Here is a 25270-nt window from a genome sequence, read left to right on the forward strand (position 1 = left end):
AGGTGAAGCTTCTATTCATGCTTCACTTGACAGCTCAGTCTAAAACAATTAGAATATTGTGTAAAAGTTCATTTTCTTCTGTAATATACATATATTTTTTAAAACTTTCATATATTCTAGATTCATTGTGCATGCAGTGAATTATTCAAACCCTTTTTTTGTTTTAATTTAGATTTTTATGGCATACAGGTCATGAAAACCAAAAAATCCACATCTCAAAATATTAGAATATTGCACACGAGCACTCAAAAGAAGGATTTATAATACAGAAATGTCAAACTTCTGAAAGGTTATGTTAATTTTTACACTCAGTACTTGGTATGGAATACTTCTGAACAAATGTCTTCATCAATGGGTGTGGCATGAAGGTGGTCAGCCTGTGGTACTGCTGAGGTGTTATGGTTTGCTTTGATCGAGGCCTTAAGCTCATCTGTGTGGTTGAGTGGTGTCTCTCATCATCCTCTAGACAATACAACACTAGATTCTCTGTAGGGTTCAGGTCAGGCCAGTTTGCTGGTCAATTAAGCCCAGTAATACCATGGTGAGTTGTGAGTACACCAGTTACTAGTAGTTTTGGCTCTCCATAAAGCTTATCAACCTATGGAAGCACAAAGTGCTCTAAAATCCCTGGGTAGATGGCTGTGTTGACTCTGAACGTGATAAAACAATGTGCAGCAAAACCAGCATTGCATTGTATTGGTGGTGTTGGTCCACTGTGTTTTATCAAGTTCAGAGTCAACACAGCCATTCTACCCGGGGATCTTAGAGCACTTTGTGCTTCCGTACATCAACAAGCTTTATGGAGATCATGATTTATTTTAGCCAGAAGCACTTGGCACCTGCCCACAGAGACAAAACTACTAGTAACTGGTGTACTGAGTACTGACCATGGTATTACTGGGCTTAATTGACCAGCCAACTGGCCTGACCTGAACCCCACAGAGAATCTGTGTTGTATTGTCAAGAGGAAGATGAGAGACACCAGACTGAACCACACAGATGAACTTAAGACGTCTATCAAAGCAAACCATTGTTTTGGTTTTCATGAGCTGTATGCCATAAAAATCTAAATTAAAAGAAACAAAAGTTGTATTGGTGGTGTCTCAGAAGGGTGGCTGGTATCTCCCTTAGAGTTAGGGTGAGAAGTTCAATCACCCGAGAGAGACTTGGAGTAGAACCACTGCTCCTTCACTTGGAAAGGAGTCAGCTTAGGTGGTTCGGGCATCTAGTACGGATGCCCCCCCCGAGCGCCTTCCTAGGAAGGTCCTCGATAAACGTCCCACTGGGAGGAGACCCCGTGGCAGACCTAAGACCAGATGGAAGGATTATATCTCCAAACTGGCCTGGGAACGCCTCGGTATACTCCCTGAGGGAGTGGAGGAAGTTGCTCGGGATCAAGGAAATCTGGAAGTCTCAGTTGGAACTGTTACCCCCGCGACCCGATTCCGGATAAACGGTTGAAGATGGATGGATGGATGGATGGTCCACCACCAATACAACTTTTACACAATATTCTAAATTGTTTTAGATTGATCTGTATAATACAAATTGTAAGACGGAATTCATTTCGCAGTGTGTGATGTATCCTGGTGAAAACTCATCCCAATCAGGTGAAAATAAGTGGCTGGTGACTGTGTATTGGGAGGAGACATGTGGTTGGTGTGTAGCCTCCCACATGATCGACCGGAGGGGGGGATCAGTGACAAAGACTACACATGAGGCCACGGGAACTTGGCATAATAACTAAATTGGGAGAGAAAGGGAAAAAATGAAGGGGGAAAATATAATAATAATTGGCAGCAGGAGCTCACACAGTGGCCTGGCTGGGACACATTCTGGAGCCCAGAGAAATTAGTGTGCACTGGCCAAAAGCGCACGCACGCACACATACACACGCGTGAGCACGCACAGCCGCACGCACGTACACACACAGGAACACACAGCAGGACTACCAGGCCTGCCATCAGAAGGTGGAAAAAAAGTGTGTGTCCAACTTCTAGCAGAATGTTTAGAAACCAAACAGTCTGAGTACAAGGCAGCCATTCTCCTCAGTAGTCTGTAGCAGTCTACACATTGGGCCATTATATACAGACAGCTGGCAGAGCCAATGGAAATGAACATACTGCCCTAATGCAGGAAGGAGAAAACAGCAACAGGGGTTACATCATCATACCCCAAACCAAACAGTATGCAGTGGTGGAAAAACTAAATTTTATACTTAAAGGAGGACTTTGCCACTTTTCAACCCATCTTCATATAATAGGTCCTCACTAATGTTCATAATAAAATAGCACAATTTTTTTCTACTCTGTCTAAGTCTCTTAGGAGAGCTGTGGGAAGTTCCGAAATCCATCATCTTGTGACATCATCATTTTCCAAAAAGAAATGTATCAATATTTTTCAATTTTTATTATCGCGAGAACAATGGCTTCCACTTTAACATTGCAACTTTTCAGGAATAGAAAGCCTGCATTTTTCTATTGGCTTGGATTCCCAATCGATGATGTCACAAGACGATGGGTTTCTGACCTGCTCACAACCCTCATCTGAGGAAAAAAAAAAGCAATTTTTTTAGTGAGGACCAACACCGGGAGCAACTATGGGGTTCAGAGTCTTGCTCAAGGACTCTTCGACACTAACTCTGGGGAAGCCCTGGATCGAACTGGAAACCCTTCGGGGAACCCACCGGGTCCTGATGACAGTTTCTCTACCCCTGAGCCACTGCCGCCCCTATAGACACACAGTACTGTATAGACATACAGTATAGTGGCCTATATGGGCTTAAAATTCTGATAACTGGGGAAAGGCGCATGATGGTGGACACACACACACACACACACACACACACACACACACACACACACACACACACACACACACACACACACACACACACACACACACACACACACACACACACACAGTCGAGCTGAACAGGTGCAGCTGGACAGGGCAGCATTGGTCCTTCTCCCCAGAGGTCTCCCTCGCCCTCTGTGTGTGTGTGTGTGTGTGTGTGTGTGTGTGTGTGTGTGTGTGTGTGTGTGTGTGTGTGTGTGTATGTGTGTGTGGAGGCTATATAAAGAAGCCATCTCTCCGCACCTACTCCCCCATGATCGCCACCATGGCCTGTGTGTGTGTTGTCACAATGCCTGGCCCGCTGCCCCCCGGGAGCAGACCTAGCACGCCACAATGTACCAGAAACATCCTGTCTCTCTCACACACACACACGCGCACGCACACACACACGCACACACACACACACACGCACGCACGCACGCACGCACACACAAAACGGGCACCATTGGGATTGTGTGCAGCGAGGGAGCGCAGCACCCAATGAAGCAGGATGATGAAAGATATAATTCACGTCATGGAAGGAAGCTGGAAACTCTCGTTCACGTACGTAGACACACAGTACAGCATGCACGCACACACACATACATACACGTGCACACGTACACACACATAATGGAGAAGATTACATATAAACACATTCACAAATCAGTTGACAGCTGCTCACCACTACCATCACCTGTTTCAGCCTGTGGCTTCCCGCGACACACACGCACACACACACACACACGCACGCACGCACGCACGCACGCACACACAAAACGGGCACCATTGGGATTGTGTGCAGCGAGGGAGCGCAGCACCCAATGAAGCAGGATGATGAAAGATATAATTCACGTCATGGAAGGAAGCTGGAAACTCTCGTTCACGTACGTAGACACACAGTACAGCATGCACGCACACACACATACATACACGTGCACACGTACACACACATAATGGAGAAGATTACATATAAACACATTCACAAATCAGTTGACAGCTGCTCACCACTACCATCACCTGTTTCAGCCTGTGGCTTCCCGCGCGCGCGCACGCACACACACACACACACACACACACACACACACACACACACACACACACACACACACACACACACACACACACACACACACACACACACACACACACACACACACACACACACACACACACACACACACACACACACACACACACACACACAGCGTTTCAATACTGCGACAACACATATACTATACAAAAAACAAGGAAACACAATGTGCTGTCACTAGCAGCAGGCAATAATGGCTCACACGCAAGCACACGCACATGCACATACATACATACACACAAACTGTTTTCCTGTGGCAGCCTTGGGGAAATTAAAACTACATTATGGACCTCTAGGGGCTAACACACAGAGATAGGAAATGGAGAGAGAGAGAGAGAGAGAGAGACAAAGAAAGAGAGAGACCACTGTCCTGTTTTTCTCAGCCCTGGTGATCATGAAGATATTACGGAATCGTGATGCCGCCTGTGATCTCTCTCTCTCTCTCTCTCTCATAATACCTTCCTTCGTCTCCTCCACTTGCTCTCTATTGCCTTGCCATTCTTTCTCACTATTTCCTTGCCTCTCTTCCCCCATGGAGGAGGGGAAATAAACTGGCATGTTCTTGGATGGATGGATGGAAGAATTAACGAGGGATGTATGGAGGGATGGATGATTGGTTGGCTGCATAGATCAGGGGTCTTCAACGTTCTCAGGCCAAGGACCCCTTAGCTGAGGGAGAGATGAAGCAGGGACCCCTAGTTTCCATATGGTTTCATCGTTTGACAACACAATCATCAGTGTATTTTGGATTCATGTTAATTTGTGTTAGATCAGATATGTAACCACTTGAACCGTCAATACTTAATAAACGTGACCTTACACTCTGTACTTAGTGTGCTCTTTTTCCCCTCTACACCAAACCTCTTTGCCTGAAAATAGCCGATCTACAAGCTCACAACGCCTCGCAGCGCGAGGTGTTGTGAGCTTGTAGATCTGCTATTTTTGGCTAAAGTTCTCAGAATATGGACTTTAGGGTTCAAGTGGTTAATATAAAAAAGGAGAAAAAAAGTTTATATCAGACAAAAATGTGAAGGACTATTTAGCAAGTAACTATAGTAACTATTTAGCAAAGAGATTAAATATGTGTGAAACATGTGAATAGTGCAGGTTTTTTAAGGGAAAAATCTATTATTATGGATATAAATAAGTAAACACTGTGATTCTCAAGCAAACACGTGGACATTATATTTCAACACATATGGACAAACCCGCACTTTGACATGAACACAGAGATTACAAACGGAAATTAAAAAATATTTTTCGATTCAGTTACTATAATATATATTTATTATGGTTACACCCCTACTGTACATCCCATGGGCCACAGGGACAGCAGCATTGTAATTGGCTACAAGTGCAGCAGATCCCCAAAACTGATGGCGCCCGATTGGCTAAGTTCTACTCCATATCCTCGCGGGATGGGAGGGACGATCGCTCTGCGATTATTAATCCACTGCAACGACGCAGTTGTCATCGAATGATTTGGAAAAAAAAAAATTCCTTGGGCCCTGGCCTGGAAATATGACGCTGATCTGTAGAAGATTGCAGGATTGGGTCAAAGTCAGTATCTCAGCCTGGCGGAGATACTGTAACAGTAATATTAAGGGTTAACAGTTTCAATTTGTAAAATTGGACTAAACTATAAGCTTGCGCACACACATGCACGCACGCACGTGTGCACACACACACACACACACTAGGGCATTCACGAATAGTGATTTTTTACTTTTTAGTATTCAAATTATTCGACCTCAACGTATTCGAATAGTCGAATATTCGACAGGACTGGCCAAACTGTCAAATATTAAGTAAGCAAGAGGCGAACATTGTGAAAATAGCAGATCTTTGTTGCGAGGCGTTGTGAGCATGTAGATCTGCTATTTTCACAATATTTATCTGCGGAACCGAGTCACATTAAATGACCTACAATTCCAAGTACTTGTCAGGTTCTTATGACTTCCTATCTAGCCAAGCTTTATAAACCATGAAGAAATATAAATATATTTTAAAGACAAAACAATAAAAAGGCGAATATTCGACTTCGGTGAACGTCGAATAGTGACTTTGATATTCGAATATTTGGTGAATGCCCTAACACACACACACACACACACACACACACACACACACACACACACACACACACACACACACACACACACACACACACACACACACACACACACACACACACACACACACACACACACACACCTAAACTAGAAACCAAGTTCCAACACATGATCCCCTCAAAGAAATAAAGAACACACATACATCTAGGACATGACGTGAAAGCGAACTTGACATTATAATGATAAAACAAACATCATCATGTAATACTTTGCTAAATGCTTGCCAACAACATGTCCTTTAGGAAAGGATTAGCTTTTGTTTTTTTAATTTCAGAAGAGATTCAACTCATGAATAAATAAATGAACTGAGGGCGACTTGATCTCATAACACACACACACACACACACACACACACACACACACACACACACACACACACACACACACACACACACACACACACACACACACACACACACACACACACACACACACACACACACACACACACACACACACACACACACACACAGCCATGATCCAACAGTGTCTTGGCATGTCATCGGATAGGTGGAGCTAGGGATGGGACGATAAGTGATATTATCGTTTATCGTGAAAAAAAAAACACTCACGATAATCGTATCGTGGAGATTTAATTTATCGTGATATCGTCCTCCGTCATGCACTGGGATCAATTCACCTTTTATTTGCCAAGCTGCATATCCGGTACCACTTAAACCCTCTATAATTGGTAAAAGGTACTTATAATATACATACTTGATACAGTCTTTTTTTCACTCTATCAAATGTCTTAGCCAAAAAATATTCGATCTACAAGCTCACAACACGTCGCAACGTGACGTGTTGTGAGCTTGTAGATCGGCTATTTTTTTGAAAAAAAGACTTTATCAAGTATGTATATTATTAGTACCTTTTAGATCTGCTATTTTTTGGCAAATGTTTCCGCCCCAGGATAATGGATTTTGATTATCGTGATAATATCATAAATCGTGATATCTTTTGTCACAATCATCGTGCATATGACATTTTCATATCGTCCCATCCCTGGGTGGAGCTGACCCTCTGGTCAGCCAGTGTCATATTTTAGCATATTGTATGTCCCACACACACACACACACACACACACACACACACACACACACACACACACACACACACACACACACACACACACACACACACACACACACACACACACACACACACACACACACACTCCCTTGGCAGTGAATAACAATAATCCAATAGGTTTCAGTTTCTTGGTTTCAGCTTGGGGACCTGACTTGCCTTTTCCACGATGACTAACTGGCTCACACACTGTGTCTGTGTGAGTATACAGTATGTATACACACTGTGTCTGTGTGAGTATACAGTATGTATACACACTGTGTCTGTGTGAGTATACAGTATGTATACACACTGTGTCTGTGTGAGTATACAGTATGTATACACACTGTGTCTGTGTGAGTATACAGTATGTATACTCACTGTGTCTGTGTGAGTATACAGTATGTATACACACTGTGTCTGTGTGAGTATACAGTATGTATACACACTGTGTCTGTGTGAGTATACAGTATGTATACACACTGTGTCTGTGTGAGTATACAGTATGTATACACACTGTGTCTGTGTGAGTATACAGTATGTATACACGCATGTGGGATTCTTAAAAAGAAAACATGTCTCGAGAAACGAGCTCATCCCAGCCTCACAGCCAAGCACGCACATGCACGCACACGCACACACGCACACACACGCGCACACACACGCGCGTGCACGGGCGCTCTCGGGTTCTGAGTGCCTGTGCCAGTGGGTCAAGGGCATGTCCTTGGATGCCCCACACACACACACACACACAATAGACTGACCTCGTTATAGAAATCACACCCAGTGTGAAGTGAGCGGTGCTTTTATGAGTTAATTTCATTAAGTGATCCCGCAAAGCTTGGCCAATGAGCCAAGTGTGAGACGGACATACATACAGTACATAAAAACAGGAAAAGCCAGATGTAGGAGCGATTAGCGCAACTCAAAAATGAAATAGTCTCTTGAAATAGTCTCTCTCTTGATGTTTTAACAGTCGGCGACTGGCCGATGTCGTCCAAAAGATAAACTATTTTCTTGTTTTTTAAATTTGGGTGATTCCGTAGTCAAGTGGTTCTTTATCATTTAGACTTTCTGCCACACTGAGACGTCATCTTGAGTGCCCGAAGACGCACATCTTTGGAACCGGCTCCCAGAGTGTTGCGTCTCCATGTGCCAGCCGAATACGCATAATTCCTGAAGCTATGACGTTACAGCACAACCTGTCCCCAACCCGCATGCGCCCAGCCTCCCTCCCCTCCCAGTGTGATAGAGCTTTTACAGCAAACTGTACTCCTCCCTCCCTCCCACAGCACCTCCGACAGCAACAAGTGGACATGATAAAGTGAAAGCCAAGCTCTCTTCTTCTCTCTTTTTGGTGCTTTGTGGCAGTTTTAGAGCACAGCTCACAGGAGGGGCATATGCACTACAGCATTTTCAGTGGTTATGTTGCGTTCTCAGTGGATTCATGTACACCAGTGTTTCTCAACCACTGTGCCTGGGGACCTTTGGTGTGCCCCTGAGAAGGGTCAAGTGTTGCCCCTTGAAACTGCTTGAAAGCCAGTATTGTATTTATCATTTTAAAAATGATTTAAACTAGTGAAAACAGCCGATCTACAAGCACACAGAGCTTGTAGATCTGCTGTTTTCACTACTGTTGTGCAACAGCCTTGTATGATGAAGCAGGGCTTTACTTTGCGAAGAAACGTACACATTTGAAACTGGGAGATACAAGGTTTCTTCCCGACAGTGACGATATTTACACCCCCGTATTATGTTGGTGTGCCCATGGATTCTTGGGACATGAAAAGTGTGCCCATGCAGAAAAAAGGTTGAGAAACACTGATGTAGACACTTGCATTTCTCGAGACGATTCCGTCTGTACAGTGAACGTTTTGGAAACGTTTTGGAAACGTTTTGTTAACGACTCGGTGTTATCGTCTTGGTGTGTACGGGGCCTTAAACTTCTCTTTCTCTCAATCCATTTCAAATTGCTTCGCTGAATGCATGGCATGACAAGTAAATCCACATTATTGCCAAAGCATTTACAATGCAAAGACGGCAAACACAAACCCATATACACGTCAAACACAACAATAACACAATCCTTCTTCTCTCTAATAATAAATATCTACTCTCTTTCGCTCTCATCATCTCCAGTATGTGTGTCTAATCTGGCAGCTTCTCTGTCTTTTTCCTGTCTTTCTTCCCCCCATACACGCTACTACGCCACACTGGGAGGAATGAGTGAAGGAGGGAGGGAGGGGACAAGTTGTTTTTCTGTCTCACGGAAAGCGGGGAGGGGAGGGGTTGAGGTTAGGGAGAAATGGCGAGGGGAGGTGGTGTGTGTGTGTGTGTGGGGGGGGGGGGGGGGGGGGGCACCTCCGGCCCGCTCCCCTGTGGGTCAGAGCAGCCATAACGCCCCCCCCCCCCCTACCTCCTCTGCCTCCTCTCTCTGGGGGCAGAGAGAGAGAGAGAGAGAGAGAGGGAGGTGGAGAGGTAGAGGAATGGAGGCTTTGGGGGTGGGAGGGGTGTGGGGGGGGGTTGGCTCCCTGCGCTTCCCTTCGAGTCACCCTCCTCCTCCCTCCGGCCGCTCTTTCCAAACTCAACACACATTTTCCAGAGAATGAGAGAGAGAGAGAGAGAGAGAGAGAGGGAGAGGAATACAGTATATAAAAGGAGGGATGAATTTAATAGCAGAGAAGACCCCCTCCCCTCCCCTCTCTCTCTCTCTCTCTCTCTCTCTCTCTCTCTCTCTCCCTTGTCGACAACACTTCCAGGGAGTCACGGAAGGAAGTTTCTTTTTTTGCTTTTATCTGCTTAAATGAGAGATGACCAGCAAGTCAAACACACACACACACACACACACACACACACACACACACACACACACACACACACACACACACACACACACACACACACACACACACACACACACACACACACACACACACACACACACACACACACACACACACACACACACACACACACACACTCCTTAGCGTGCATTTAACCCATTAAGGCCTGAGGCCGATTCTAAAAATGTCTCTTGAATCCTGGCCTTACTGGTGTTGCTGTATCAGTTCTTGTGCTGGTGCTCAAACTTTTTCACTTGAAGGACCCCAAAAATGGAATGTATTTTGCCTGCGGACCCTGCTCTATAGGGACGCACAGAAGCAAGGATGAGTTAAAAATGTTCGCTTAAAAATCTACAAGGAAGAAACATCTACAAGTTCACTGTGTGTCCATAGTTTGACCGAAACCGAACTTTTTGGTCAAAAGGTCTACAAAATGACATCACTCGCGACTTCCGAAAAGCATTGCACCAAATGAGAGTTCGGAAATTTGCACGTCGGAAATCGCAACTCACCGAACATTTGGGAGATACAACGTAAAGGCCGTATGACTTGGTTTAAGAGTGAACAAAATGGAAAATGGAACCAAATGGAACCATAAGGGACGAGGGTCCAAGAAGTCCAGTTGGTTCCATTGGTGCTCTTCTGACTAAATGAGGGCCAGTGAGCGGACTGGACAGAAACAGAAAGGTACATACTGTAATAATGAATACACAGAGAGAGAAGGTACTGTAATAATGAATACACAGAGAGAGAAACAAGCAGTGATGGATAAATCCATAGTGAATGCAATGCATGAGAGGACTGAGAGAGAGAGAGCACATACTGTAGTACACAGTGTTCATTTGACTCCGACACAGTCCGACTGTCAAATTAACACTTTAATGTGTGCAGACTAAAGGTGTGTCAATAAAGTAGAGGTACAAAGAGTATGTGTGTGTGTGTGTGTGTGTGTGTGTGTGTGTGTGTGTGTGTGTGTGTGTGTGGGGGGGAGAGAGAGAGAGAGAGAGAGAGAGGAGAGAGAGAGAGAGAGAGAGAGAGAGAGAGAGAGAGAGAGAGAGAGAGAGAGAGAGAGAGAGCGAGCGCAGTGGGATTCCGGCTTCCTGCAGGATTTGACACACACAGCAGTTCTAGTGAGCCACCCAGGGCCACAGTCAGCACCCCCACCCTCTCAGAACACACACACACACACACACACACACACACACACACACACACACACACACACACACACACACACACACACACACACACACACACACACACACACACACACACACACACACACACACACACACACACACACACACACACACACACGCAGCAAAACCCTGGAGGAGGGTTAACACAGGGCTGATGGTAGGAGGTAGAAGGGAGGAGAGGATGTGTGTGTGTGTGTGCGTGTGTGTGTGTGTGTGTGTGTGTGTGTGTGTGTGTGTGTGTGTGTGTGTGTGTGTGTGTGTGTGTGTGTGTGCGCGCGTGGCGTGCGCAGAGGGGGGGTTAACACGTCATACCCCGCCCCCCCAGGGCCGTACTTTCCTATCCCTCTATCCCTGAAGAAGTCAACCAGAGAGAGAGAGAGAGAGAGAGAGAGAGAGAGAGAGAGAGAGAGAGAGAGAGAGAGAGAGAGAGAGAGAGAGAGAGAGAGAGAGAGAGAGAGAGAGAGAGAGAGAACACAGAGTGAGCAGAACATTCATTGCACTCAGCAGTATCTTATTTCTCCACAGGCCAGGAGTCAGAAACAGTGTTTAACTCTGCTCTGATGCAGACTGGCTGCACCTGACACACACACACACACACACCTGGTCGGGATACCGTCCCAATCGTTATCATCTCCTGTGCTGCTGGCGAGGCGTGCACTATGTAGTGCACAGTCACAGTCCTGTGTGTCAGTTACCCCGAGAGTAGGGATGGGACAATAAGCGGTATTATCGTATATCGTGATAAAAAACACTCACGATAATCGTATTGTGGAGATTTAACTCATTTGCTGCCCTAAAAAAATTGCCACGATTTTGTTTTTAACGTGCAAATCTCACCAAAAGTTCTCATGGGTGTAAATACCAGAATCTCTGTGATGCCTTGGCATGCCATGAAACCTACGTGTGTGTGCGCGTGCGTGCATGCGTGCGTGTGTGCGTGCACTTGTGCACGATAGATAAATAGATATAGATGTATACTGTAATATTCTGTATATGTATATATGTTTTTGCATAGCTGGGAGGCAGGCCCCTGCATGTGTGTTGGGGGGGTGCAGGGGTATATATTTTATGGCCCTGCATCTGGAGTGGAGCGATGTTGCATGTACTGTAGCCTGTCTCAATTAGCTAGCTGTCGTCTATAGTCTCTATAGGTGTGTTTAGTTTGTGTTGCTCGCATAGCGTGGCTAACCCATATAGTCATTCTGCAATGAAGAAAATTAATGTTCTTTAGCCTGATCTCAGAAATAGAACTGCCTCTTCTCCTGATGTACAACTGCATATGCAAAACGTACACTGCGAAAATCCAGAGAGTGTAAGACTAAATTTTTTTTACACTCTAAGATCTAAATTCACACTCTGGATTTTACAGCGAAGTGAAATAGGGCAGTACAGTGGTTGAGTGGTGTGGTACTAGTATTGCATTGGTTAGTTATCATTTGATGATGTTTTTTTCTTTTCTTTTTTTTTTGTGTTTTTTTTTCGTAGCTATGGCAGTAGCCAAGTATAGGCCAGCGGTCTCCAATGTTTTCAGGCCAAGGACCCCTTAGTTGAGAGAGAAATGAAGCAGGGACCCCCACAACTTTTTCATAGATTCCATATAGTTTAATTGTTTGACAGCACAATCATCAGAGTATTTTGGATTCATGTCAATTTGTGTTTTCAGATACGTATTTAACCACTTGAACCATCAATACTTAATACATTTGACATTCTTTTTTCCCTCTACACCAAACCACTTTGCGGATAATAGCAGATCGACAAGCTCACCATCTGCTATTTGTGGCTATAGTTCTCAGAATATGGACGCTAGGATTCAAGTGGTTATTATAAAAAAGGAGAACAAAGATTTGGAGGACCCCCTGCAGTACCCCTCTGAGGACCCCCTAGGGGTCCCGGACCCCCTGTTGAAGACCATTGAAGTAGGCTATTACGGTTTAAACACATTAGAGGCCAGCAAGTCAGAGGGGAGGAGAGAAGGAAAGAGGGGGAAAGGGACAATATTAAACCACAAGGAAGAACAAAATCCAAGAATAGTTAAACCAACCACATCTCTTCTCCCTTTAGTTCCTCTCTCTCTCTCTCTCTCTCTCTCTCTCTCTCTCTCTCTGCACAACAGCAGACTACAGGGACTTGAGAAAGCACACAAATGTTTCCTCTTCTCTCCCTCCAGTGTTCCGTCTCTCTCATTCTTCACGTTCTCATCCCTCTCTCAGCATCTTTCTGGTAAGAACATCGCATTCGTCAAGACTACCGTCTCTCTCTCTCTCTCTCAGGGACGTGCTGGGCCCCTGATTCAGCCCGGGAAAAAGAGTTGGAGAGGCCCTCATTGCGCGCTATAGAGAGAGATCTCTCTCTATAGCGCTGCTGCTACTCAAAGATTTGCCATTTCAGATCATGACAAGTGACAAGCCAGTGGGCCAATTACATGAGTTAAATTTTGTCGTTGTTGGGTGGAAACCTTGTATGTCCAAAACCGTTAGTTTTGTATTTATCATTTTAAAAATGATTTAAACTAGTGAAAACAGCCGATCTACAAGCACACAACGTGCAAGGCGTTGTGTGCTTGTAGATCTGCTGTTTTCACTACTTTTGTGCGACGGCCTTGTATGATGAAGCAGTGCTTTACTTTGCGAAAAATTTTACACATTTGAAACTTGGAGATACAAGGTTTCTGCCCGACAGTGACGATTTACTTTGTTGACTGCCCAGCCCCCAAAATGGAACGAAGGCATTTTATTTTTAATTTTTTCCTAATGGCCAGCCTGGACCGGCCGGGAATGAACCGGCCGTTCGGGAGTTGTCCCGCTTTTCCCAATGGCCAGCACGTCCCTGCGCTCTCTCTCTCTCTCTCTCCCTCTCTCTCTCGTTTAGCTGCCCCTCGTTCGTCTGCTCTCATCTTTTCTTCCTCCTTCACCGTCACCCATCATCCCTCTATCCTCATCTCTCCCCATGGCTCCCTCCTGCTACCTTCATCTGTCCAGTGGTGGAAAAAGTACTCTCATATTTTACCCAAGTAAAATTATCAATGCTGCAATATAGAAATACTCTCTTAGAGTGGAATCCGCGTTCCGCCAATGCATTTCAATGAGAATGGAGCGTTGTTTGCAGAAATCCTCTACTGGCATGAAACCGCTCCATTCTCATTGAAATGCATTGGCGGGTATTTTGGTGTGTGGGCACCCTTACAAGTAAAAGTCTGTAATTGAAAATGTACTTGGCATCAACATATACTTAAAGTACCAAAAGTACAACATGTTTGAAAATAGCAGATCTACAAGCTCACAATGCGTCACGATGCAACGCGTTGTGAGCTTGTAGATCGTCTATTTTCAAATAGCCTCTGTATAATATAGGGCTAAATTGGATTAATGTATGTTTTATAATACTAGAAGCGTCTAGTCGGCGACCTGGCCAACTCGGAACAATGTAAATAGGGAATGAATGCCCCGCCCTTTAATGCAAACCCCATTATACCTGTTTTCATAGGACCCGTTTTGACCATTTGTCTGCCTGTGTCCATTTATGCCCATATATGGAGATATCTGTATCTGTCTGTCTGTCGGTGTCCATTTTATGTCCATATATGGAGATCACTGCAGTTATAGTTCTGGGTCCATTTTATGCCCATATATGCCCATATATGGAGATATCTGTCTATCTGCATCCATTTTATGCCCATATATGGAGATCTCTGTATCTGTTTATCTGCGTCCATTTTATGCCCATATATGAGATTTCTGTCGCTTTTTCAAACAGATGGTCAAAACGGGTCCTATGACAACAGGTATAATGGGGTTTGCATTAAAGGGGGAACCGGCACTGTGTCTGCAACACAGTCGGAGGCACAGACAGATACAGAGATCTCCATAATGGGAATAAAGGGACACAGACAAACAGATGGAGGAGGAGACAAACTTAATGCAAACCCCATTATACCTGTTGTCATAGGACCCGTTTTGACCATCTGTTTGCCTGTGTCCATTTATGCCCATATATGGAGATATCTGTATCTGTCTGTCTGCGTCCACTTTATGCCCATATATGGAGATCTTTGACCATCTGTTTGCCTGTGTCCATTTATGCCCATATATGGAGATATCTGTATTTGTCTGTCTGCATCCATTTTATGCCCATATATGGAGATCTATGCAGACACAGTGCCAGTTCCGGAAAATCCTGATGTCAGACATCAGAATCCGAACCTTTCGTGCTGGTTCCAGAAAATCGTGTATCGGGTCGGGTCGGGTCGAGGCCGAGCACTGCACTACCTGCTGCGGTGGGGAACGCACGTGCCGAATTTGAAATAGGGAATGAATGCCCCACCCTTTAATGCAAACCCCATGAATGCCCCACCCTTTAATGCAAACCCCAATATACCTGTCATAGGACCCGTTTTGACCATCTGTTTGTCTTTGTCCACTTATGCCCATATATGAAGATCTCTGCACACACAGTACCGGTTGCAGAAAACTCTGATGTCAGACTTTATGCCCATATCTGGAGAACGCGCGTGCCGGTGGGAAGAAGGGTTCTCGAGATACGCGGATTACATACATACATACACATTCACAGAGATTTTGTGTTGACTCATGTGGCGTACGTGATGTCAGAGCCTTTTATGAAGTGATGTCACAATGACTCAGCGCTTGCGCCGATTTCCTCCGGAACAGCCTGATGTCAACAATCAGCTCCGCATAAGGAGATTCCGAACGTTTCGCGCCGGTTTCGGAAAACCGCGAGTCGGGTCGGGTCGAGGCCCGGCACTGCACTCCGCGCGGCGGCGGGGAACGCGCGTGCCGAATCTGAAGCCGGTGGGACGAACGGTTCTCGAGATACGCGGATTACAAACAAACAAACAGACAGAGATTTGTCGCATTTATAGATAAATGCGACAAATTCGGGCGGCCCAGCGTCTAGTCGGCGACCTGGCCAACTCGGGAACGATGTAAATAGGGAATGAATCCCCCGCCCTTTAATGCAAACCCCATTATACCTGTTGTCATAGAACCCGTTTTGACCATCTGTTTGCCTGTGTCCATTTATGCCCATATATGGAGATATCTGTATCTGTCTGTCTGTCGGCGTCCATTTTATGTCCATATATGGAGATCACTGCAGATATAGTTCTGGGTCCATTTTATGCCCATATGCCCATATATGGAGATATCTGTCTATTTGTGTCCATTTTATGCCCATATATGGAGATCTCTGTATCTGTCCGTCTGTGTCCCTTTATGCCCGTATATGGAGATATCTGTTTATCTGCGTCCATTTTATGCCCATATATGAGATCTCTGTCGCTTTTTGTTTGTTTCTTCTTTAAGCAGAATACACAGCCTGCTTAAATCTGCATCATTCAAGTCATCCTCCCAGTCCCACGCTTTGTCGCTTGTCTTATGTTTGTTTTTGTCTCTTTTATTTTCTTTTTTGGAGCGGACCCCATGAATGCCCCATCCTTTAATGCAAACCCCAATATACCTGTTGTCATAGGACCCGTTTTGACCATCTGTTAGCCTTTGTCCCCACCCTTTAATGCAAACCCCAATATACCTGTTGTCATAGGACCCGTTTTGACCATCTGTTTGCCTTTGTCCCCTTATGCCCATATATGGAGATCTCTGCACACACAGTACCGGTTGCGGAAAACTCTGATGTCAGACATCAGCTCCGCATTCGGGGATTCATTTTATGCCTATATCTGGAGAAAGCGTGTGCCGGTGGGAAGAACGGTTCTCGAGATTCACATACATACATACACATTCACAGAGATTTTTTGTTGACTCATGTGGCGTACGTGATGTCACAGCCTTTTATGAAGTGATGTCACAATGAGTCAGCGCTTGCGCCGATTTCCTCCGGAACAGCCTGATGTCAACAATCAGCTCCGCATAAGGAGATTCCGAACGTTTTGCGCCGGTTTCGGAAAACCGCGAGTCGGGTCGGGTCGAGGCCCTGCACTGCACTCCGCGCGGCGGCGGGGAACGCGCGTGCCGAATCTGAAGCCGGTGGGATGAACGGTTCTCGAGATACGTGGATTACAAACAAACAAACAGACAGAGATTTGTCGCATTTATAGATAGATAATCATTTATATCTGCAAAGTAACTAGCAACTAACGTTTTCAAATGATTGTAGTGGAGTAAAAGTACAATATTTGGATCAGAGAAGTAGTGAAGTAGAAGTAAAAGTATTGAAAATAGGAAATAGTATAGTACAAATACCGTAAAATTGTACTTAAATACAGTACTAGAGTAATGTACTTAGTTACTTTACACCACTGCCAATATCTCTCTGAGCAGGCCATTACTGACCATGTGGAATTGATATTAGAAATGTGTGTGTTCTTATGTGTGTGTGTGTGTGTGTGTGTGTGTGTGTGTGTGTGTGTGTGTGCGTGCGTGCGTGCGTGCGTGCGTGTATGTGTTGAGTGACTGAGTGAAAGTATGTGTGTGTGCGTGCGTGAGTAGTGCACACACAGTATAAACTGTTGAAAGGCTCCTGTAACAGTGCATGTGTGTGTGTGTGTGTGTGCGTGCGTGCGTGCGTGCGTGCATGCGTGTGTGTGTGTGTGAGAGCTACCTGTCTGGACAGTCGATTCGTCCCACTCTGACGACTCCCCCTCCTCCACCGCTAGAGAGAGAAAGAGAGAGACAGCGTGTCAGTAAGACAGGACTGGACCAAAGAATAGCAACATCTTACAATGCATTTACAGTATGATCAAAACCATTTGAGACCAGTTCAAAACTAACAACCAAGCCAGGGTTAGGGCCGTCACAATTATTACATAATCGTCTAATCGCAATTATTTTGTGATGATCGTCAATCGTTTACATGTTGAAAAATGTTCAGTATTATGTTCAAACGTTTAAAAAATAGTGGAAATAGCCGATCTACAAGCTCACAACGCGTCGCGATGCGACGCGTTGTGAGCTTGTAGATCTGCTATTTCCACTATCAATGTTCTTTTTAAAGTGTAAAGTTGTCAAATATGTCCTTCATTTCTTTGTATATTTAGGTTCTGTGTCATATCTGCCATGTGCAACTTCAAAAAGCCAAACAGAAATGTAATTGTCAACGACAAAAAACACAATTAAATAGTTAATCGCAATTATTTGAGAGACAATTAATCGTCATGTAAAATGTCATAATCGTGACAGCCCTAGCCAGGGCCCTGTCAAGACCAAGATTGACAGGTTTTTAACACTATTACTGCCATTACTTTGAAGGGATGAAGGAATGCAGACTGCCGCGACTTCCTCCCATAGGCTGCCGCTCTTATCTTGAAGGGCCGAAATTGTGCAGATTTTTTGTGACTATTTTTTTCAACCTCAACCCCGGATCTAGTGTAGAAGCTACGTGTCATGGCGGCACTCGGCAGAAAGCCACCATGCAATCGCTATTTTGCAGTGATAAATGCCAGCCTTGGGATCAAAATGTATTTTTTCGAGTAAATGAGGCTTCTTTTTGGCAAGATCAATGGATTGATTATAATCAATGGAATGATTAAAATAAATGTGCCCCCCCCATTCCCATTGATTCCGGATGGAGACCCAAATGCATTTGGGTCTCCATCCGGAATCAATGGGCCTACAAAGAGTCTCCTCAAATTATTGGCTTAGGAATGTGACAAAAACAAAGAAATATTATTGAACTCAAGTCTCCATAGGGTGAGAAATCGAAAAAAAAGTCATTTTGGTGGTGAACTACTCCTTTAAATTGCCACCTGGGATATACAGACAGGATATACAGTCCCGGTTGCAAATCTATTCATCAATTTACTACTGTATATTATATTTTCTGTATATAGTTATATCCTCAGTAACCTAGGGAAGACGACATTCCAAACTCGATTATACTCTACTACAGTAATGTCTGCTTATATGTATATTGTTGTTATTTTGCACACCTAAACTTTATACGCAGAGATTTGTGTAATTTTATTTTACTACTTAATATCCTTGATTTATAACCTGATTATGCATTTGTATTCTACCTTGTTTATGTAGGTATTTTTCTAACATGTTAGTTGCATTGAAGGAAGCATACATCCTGTTATTTCTAAAATATACTCTCCTCATGTTTGCATGCATGTGCGCGCACACATACACACACATACACACGCACGCACGCACACACATGCGCGCGCACGGAGATCAGGCCACCGCAGTTTTCCTGGTGAACCTAAGCGCAACGGTGGGGGGCGATGGGCAAGGAGGGTCGCAAGCTTATGAAAAACAACTAAAATAAAACAGTTGCATGCATTAGTGCAAGATGACGATAAAGGAAATCATTAAATGGAAAACATTAAATTAACTTCTGAAAAGGCTTCTAAAACTAGTAGAACTGCGATCTTGCCACACGTGAATAATTGTGGTTGTAAACAATAACACAGACAATATAAATCCTTAGTCTAGTAGTGGGAAGAAGAGGTTATCTTCATGGCCCCAAATAACTTTTAAATGTCTTGCAATTGGCGAGGAGTCTCTAACGAAATCGGCAAGAGTGCCTCTCAATACATAAAGCTATAACCTCTCCATCATCGGCAATAGTCAGTGGTGTGTGTTCCCCACACTCCCACGCCCCCACCGTTGCGCTTCGGTTCACCAGGAAGACTGCGGTCGCGGAGATCAGAGCTGGAATGTGACAGGGACTTCCTGGGTACAAGCAGGAAGGAGGAAGTGCCGCTGCCACACAAACAGGAAATGGCTGGAGCCACCACACAATGGGGACTTCCTGTGCACCCCCCCCCCCCCCTTTCTCTCCCCAAATCTTCTCACCTCTCCTCCCTCTTCCACTGCTCAAAGCACTCTGCGTTTCTCTCATCTCCACCTCTCACCAGGACCCCCCCCCCCACCCCACCCCACCCACCACCTGGTCCATCAACCTTACTCCAAATCCTCATCAGCAGGGACGTGCAGAGCATGTTAGAGAGGCAGTGATGTTGCTAGCTTTTCAATGTATAATGGGTCCCGGCACCCACAGGTGGTCATTCAAATGGGTCCCAGATAAAGGTTGGGCGATATGGTGATAATTATCGTAGAGACGATACAATGTCTCCACGATACGCCTTTTCAGAGATATCGTATATATATCGTGATACAATTGAGGGAGCCTTGTAAGAAATCCTGTTACTTGTTAATACAGAGATTCATTGCAGAAATCAATTTAAACCTGCATTTTGGTCTGAATCAGTAGTTCTCAAACTTTAAAATGTCAAAGTCTTCACTTAACTCTAACTGTATACAAATGAAACCAAATGGATTTGGTTTCATTTGTATACTGTCAGAGTTACATAATTGTAAAGTTCAATTTAGACCTCCCAAAAGGAACCCAGAGAGTCTAGTTTTTGTCAAGTAACTTGAAAAATAACCATAAAAACCAACGTGAAAAAGAATTGTGATAAAATTGTGTATCGTGATACAGCTTGGGAAAATATCATGATATTGTATTTTTCCATATCGCCCACCCCTAGTCCCAGAATGATTTTATGGGTCCCGCAACGACACACGCATTATGTATCAACGGTTAAAACATCAAAAAGGACTTTAATTTAAACATATAGAGACAAATAGCTACTTGTATTTAGTTAATAAAGGACAGAAGCATGGATTTACAAGACAATCTCAATCATCTCATCAATATTGCCAGAACGCACAGCTATGGAGACTCCACCACATGCAGCTCAGCTGGTGCAGTGAAATGACTGATAGCAGGAAGGATAGAGTTGTATGCATCCTGGGGACGCAGTGATACCTAGTTTAATGTGTCCTTTATAAAAAAATATGCATCAGGGACGCAGGATGCAGGGCTGGTAGCATCACTGGACAGGCAGGGGCTGAAATCTCTAGAAGGGCTTTGGGGGAGAAAATATTGAAAATAGCCGACCTCCAAGCTCACAGCTTGGTGGTCGGCTATTTTCGGTGCTTGATACCACGCTGAACTATAAGCATAATCAAGTCAATACTGGTGATGTGGCATAACGTCATGGATTTCTACACAGAGAAGGCCATTCTTTCAACATAAGATGCCTCATTCAAGTTCGGGAGAGACATTGGACAAGACAATTCTCTTGAATGCTGGCATGGAAAGAGGGGCATTTGCATTTCTTTCACCATAGTAAAAACTGCATTCATGGTCTGGAGAGGGCACTTTTTACAGACGGATAAAAGCGCAGGGGCACAAGCCCCCTTTGATGTCTATGTGTGCACGTGCCTGCTCATCAGACCTGCGCGCGCGCACACACACACACACACACACACACACACACACACACACACACACACACACACACACACACACACACACACACACACACACACACACACACACACACACACACACACACACACACACACACACACACACACACACACACACACACACACACACACACACACACACACACACACACACACACACGTCCTCCTCTCTCTCCCGTAGAGGGTTGCTATTCCAAACTGAGCCAAAAAGGGACGGACGCACAGAGACAAAACAAGTAATAAATCACCAAACTGTTCCTGTTAGGAAGACAAACTAATTGTTACGGTTTGCCTAGTTTGATCTTAACCTCGATTTGTGGAGCGCAGACTTCTATCCCTTTGGTGGATTTTAAATAATAATACAAATGATAATGTAATAATATATATTTGACTATTTTATTCGAGTCTGTAATTGTTTCTTGTTTTTGTTTTTTTAACAAAAAACTAGACATTAAAAAAAAATGCTCTACAAGATCTACAAGCTATTCACTTGTAGACGTTTTGGCAAGCAACATTATTGTGTGATGGAGTATGAATTATGATTAACACTCATGTACTGTAATGCTTAATGTGTACTACATTGCAAGATGACGTGGATTGGCAAGAACTGATTTTCAGTAAGCCACTATATACAGTCGTATTATGGAGTATGAATAAGGCTTGATGGCGACCGTCGAAATTGACGTCGCTCACACAATTGCCACATAATCCAGCCTAATTTCTCCATTATTAGATTAACGAGTGAACATGACATTGAGGACTTTGTGAACGCAGGCTAACCTTTGTCCAGCCCCTGAACAAAGTAGTCAAATAAAAATCATTTTCAGCTGTCCAACACTAGCAGGGAGCTGGACTTCCCTTCAACCGTCCATATACTTTTAGTGTCGATACAGCAGCACACAAACCCTGTCTGCACGCCAAGCCAGGGGCGTCACCAGGGGTAGGAAAGTGGGACTGAGTTACCAGGGCCCAAGGTGGAGGGGCCCTAGTAACTTTAGCTATTGAAAAATAGCAGATATACAAGCTCACAGCGCGGCACCGAGTGCCGCGCTGCGAGCTTGTAGATCTGCTATTTTTGAAAAGTTGTGAAAATGTGCACAAATCTTTGAATATATGTATTTTTTAAGTGAACATTTGTAACTCAAAATTTGCTTCTGGGGGGGTCCCTGGAACTAAATATTTTGAGATGGGGGATCCTTCACATGAAAAAGTTTGAGCATCACTGACATGGAAACATTATGTTTCTTGGCACACATTTTCACGATTTTTCAAAAATAGCAGATCTACAAGCTCGCAGCGCGGCACTCGGTGCCGCGCTGTGAGCTTGTATATCTGCTATTTTTCAATAGTTAACATTCATGGGGGCCCCGCAGTGAATCCTTGTACCCAGGGCCCAGAATTTGGTGTGACGCCCCTGCGCCAAGCCACATGCGCTCGCCGCGCACACGCGCACACACGCGCACACACACACACACACACACACACACACACACACACAGCACACACACACACACACAAAGGAGTCATGGGATTCCAGTAAAGTGTTGGCAATCGCCCTGCTCTCTGACATAGCCTACCAAAACATTGATTCATTCCTTTCTTTTCACCCTGGACCCAAACCAACAATACATCATACAGTAACAGGTTGACCGGCGGGGGAAACAGCCCTGCTAGTTACCACACTTTTTCCACATGTTCCGAACATCTCTGCTACAGTACAGCACTACGTGACTCGAGCACAGCAGATGGGATGATGACATTACATGGAGTAGACCAGGGGTTTCCAAACTCTTTTGTCTCAGGGCACCCCATAAATATTTTTCTAATCCGAGGCACCCCTACATTATAATTTTCACTCCCAGCACCTTATATTTATAGCATATCGTCGTTGTCGGGTGGAAAACTTGTATGTCCAAAACCGTTTGTTTTGTATTTATCATCTATAAAACACTACTAAACTAGTGAAAACCGCAGATCTGCTGTTTTCACTAGTTTTGTGCGACAGTCTTGTAAGATGAAGCAGGGCCTTTGCTTTACCAAAAGACGTACACATTTGAAACTTGGAGATACAAGGTTCCTGCCCGACAGTGACAATATTTTAGTGATTATGTTGCGAGGAAAACGTTGAGATAATAGCCATTTTGGCTAGTACTTCAAGTTTAAAATGATACTAAATATTTTTGTAAGCGTCAAAATAAATTCTAAATATTATCAATATTCTCGCGGCACCCCTGGACTGCCGTCGCGGCACCCCAGGGTGCCCCATCACCAACTTTGAAAACCCCCGGAGTAGACGCATAAAGCTGTACTCAAACATAGGGCTGTCACGGTTATGACATTTTACGTGACGATTAACTGTCAATCAAATAATTGCTATTAAAGATTTAATTGTGTTTTTGTCATTGACGATTACATTTCTTTTTGGCTTTTAGGCTTTACTTTAAAAATAACATTGATAGTGGATATAGCCGATCTACAGGCTCACAATGCGTCGCATTGCGACGCGTTGTGAGCCTGTAGATCTGCTATTTCCACGATTTTTTTTTTTTGAAAATGTTCAAATATATGAACATTTTCAACATGGAAACAATTATTCTATTATGACAATATAATTGCGATTATGTCAAATAATTGTGAACAGATGATTATGTAATAATTGCGAGAGGCCAACTCAAATATACACCACGAAGAAGCCACGACCACACACTGCACACCATGCAAGCCTGAGAAATGTCTTTATTGCACAATTTATCGAATTATGCTATATGTGTGTTGTCTTATGATGAATTGGGAAAAATAGCAGATCTACAAGTTCACGACACGTCACAGCGCTAGCCGTCTTGAGCTTGTAGATCTGAAATCTTAAATTCTTTTTCATTCGTAAATTGTATTTTTTTTACGATTTTCACCTAAAATGACATGCCTAAAATATCCAGGTTGAAAGTGGTTAAAACCACTTTTGACCGGGAACACATTGTTATGCTTTAACTAGCAGATATACAAGCTCACAGTGCGGCACCGAGTGCCACACTGTGAGCTTGTAGATCTGCTATTTTTTGAAAAAGTCTTTAAATATTTTGACCCGAAGCGTCTTCTAAATCCTTCTAAGGTCTTTTGAAAAACGTATGTTTCTGTGTCAGTGGTGCTCATACCTTTTCACGGGAAGGACCCCCAAAATGATATGTATTTGGCCACAGACCCCCCCCCCCCCCCCATCTCAAAATATTTAGTTCCAGGGACCCCCGGGAAGCAAAATTTGAGATACGCGGTAGCCGCGCTGTGAGCTTGTATATCTGCTAATATTTCAAAAGCTAAAGTATAACATAATTCCGGGCCTAAAGTGGTTAAATGAAACACGGCATCAGGGAGTCAGTGTGAGACTGTGAACAGTAGGTGGTGACATCATCAGAATGCTGCTCACATCCAGTACAAACAGCTCAGCAGCAGAGACCAGGCCTCCTCTATGCTCAGCTGCTGTACAGTATATTCCCTGTACTGTACCGTGAACAAATCCTCAGCGTTTATTTCACTCTGAGAGCATACAAATGGAACCAAATGTACACTCTCAGAGTTACAAATGAATACCGAGTACACATTATTGTGTATCATTATTTTATGCTTTAACTATTGAAAAATAGCAGATATACAAGCTCACAGCGCGGCACCGAGTGCCGCGCTGCGAGCTTGTAGATCTGCTATTTTTGAAAAATCGTGAAAATTTGAATTTTGACCCGATTCTATAAGTGTCTTTTGAATCCTTCAAAGGTTTTTTGAAAAACCTATGTTTCTATATGTCAGCAATCTGGCCAGCCATCGTCAAAGAAAAGGTCCTTTTCACTTA

General features: G+C 44.1%; 1 protein-coding gene across 1 annotated transcript in view; it reads right to left on the minus strand.

Annotated features, from left to right (window-relative positions):
• Nucleotides 1-25270, minus strand: part of znf423 (zinc finger protein 423) — a gene marked incomplete at its 5' end in the record, with an annotated part of 246441 nt that overhangs the window by 175330 nt on the left and 45841 nt on the right. The window contains one exon of the mRNA XM_080737309.1: nucleotides 17750-17800. Within this exon, the coding sequence (XP_080593435.1) occupies nucleotides 17750-17800 (51 nt within the window). The remainder of the gene's footprint in view (nucleotides 1-17749; nucleotides 17801-25270) is intronic.

This window comes from Nannobrachium achirus (assembly GCF_963921795.1).
Source record: "Nannobrachium achirus genome assembly, chromosome: 11".
Classification (NCBI taxonomy): domain Eukaryota; kingdom Metazoa; phylum Chordata; class Actinopteri; order Myctophiformes; family Myctophidae; genus Nannobrachium; species Nannobrachium achirus.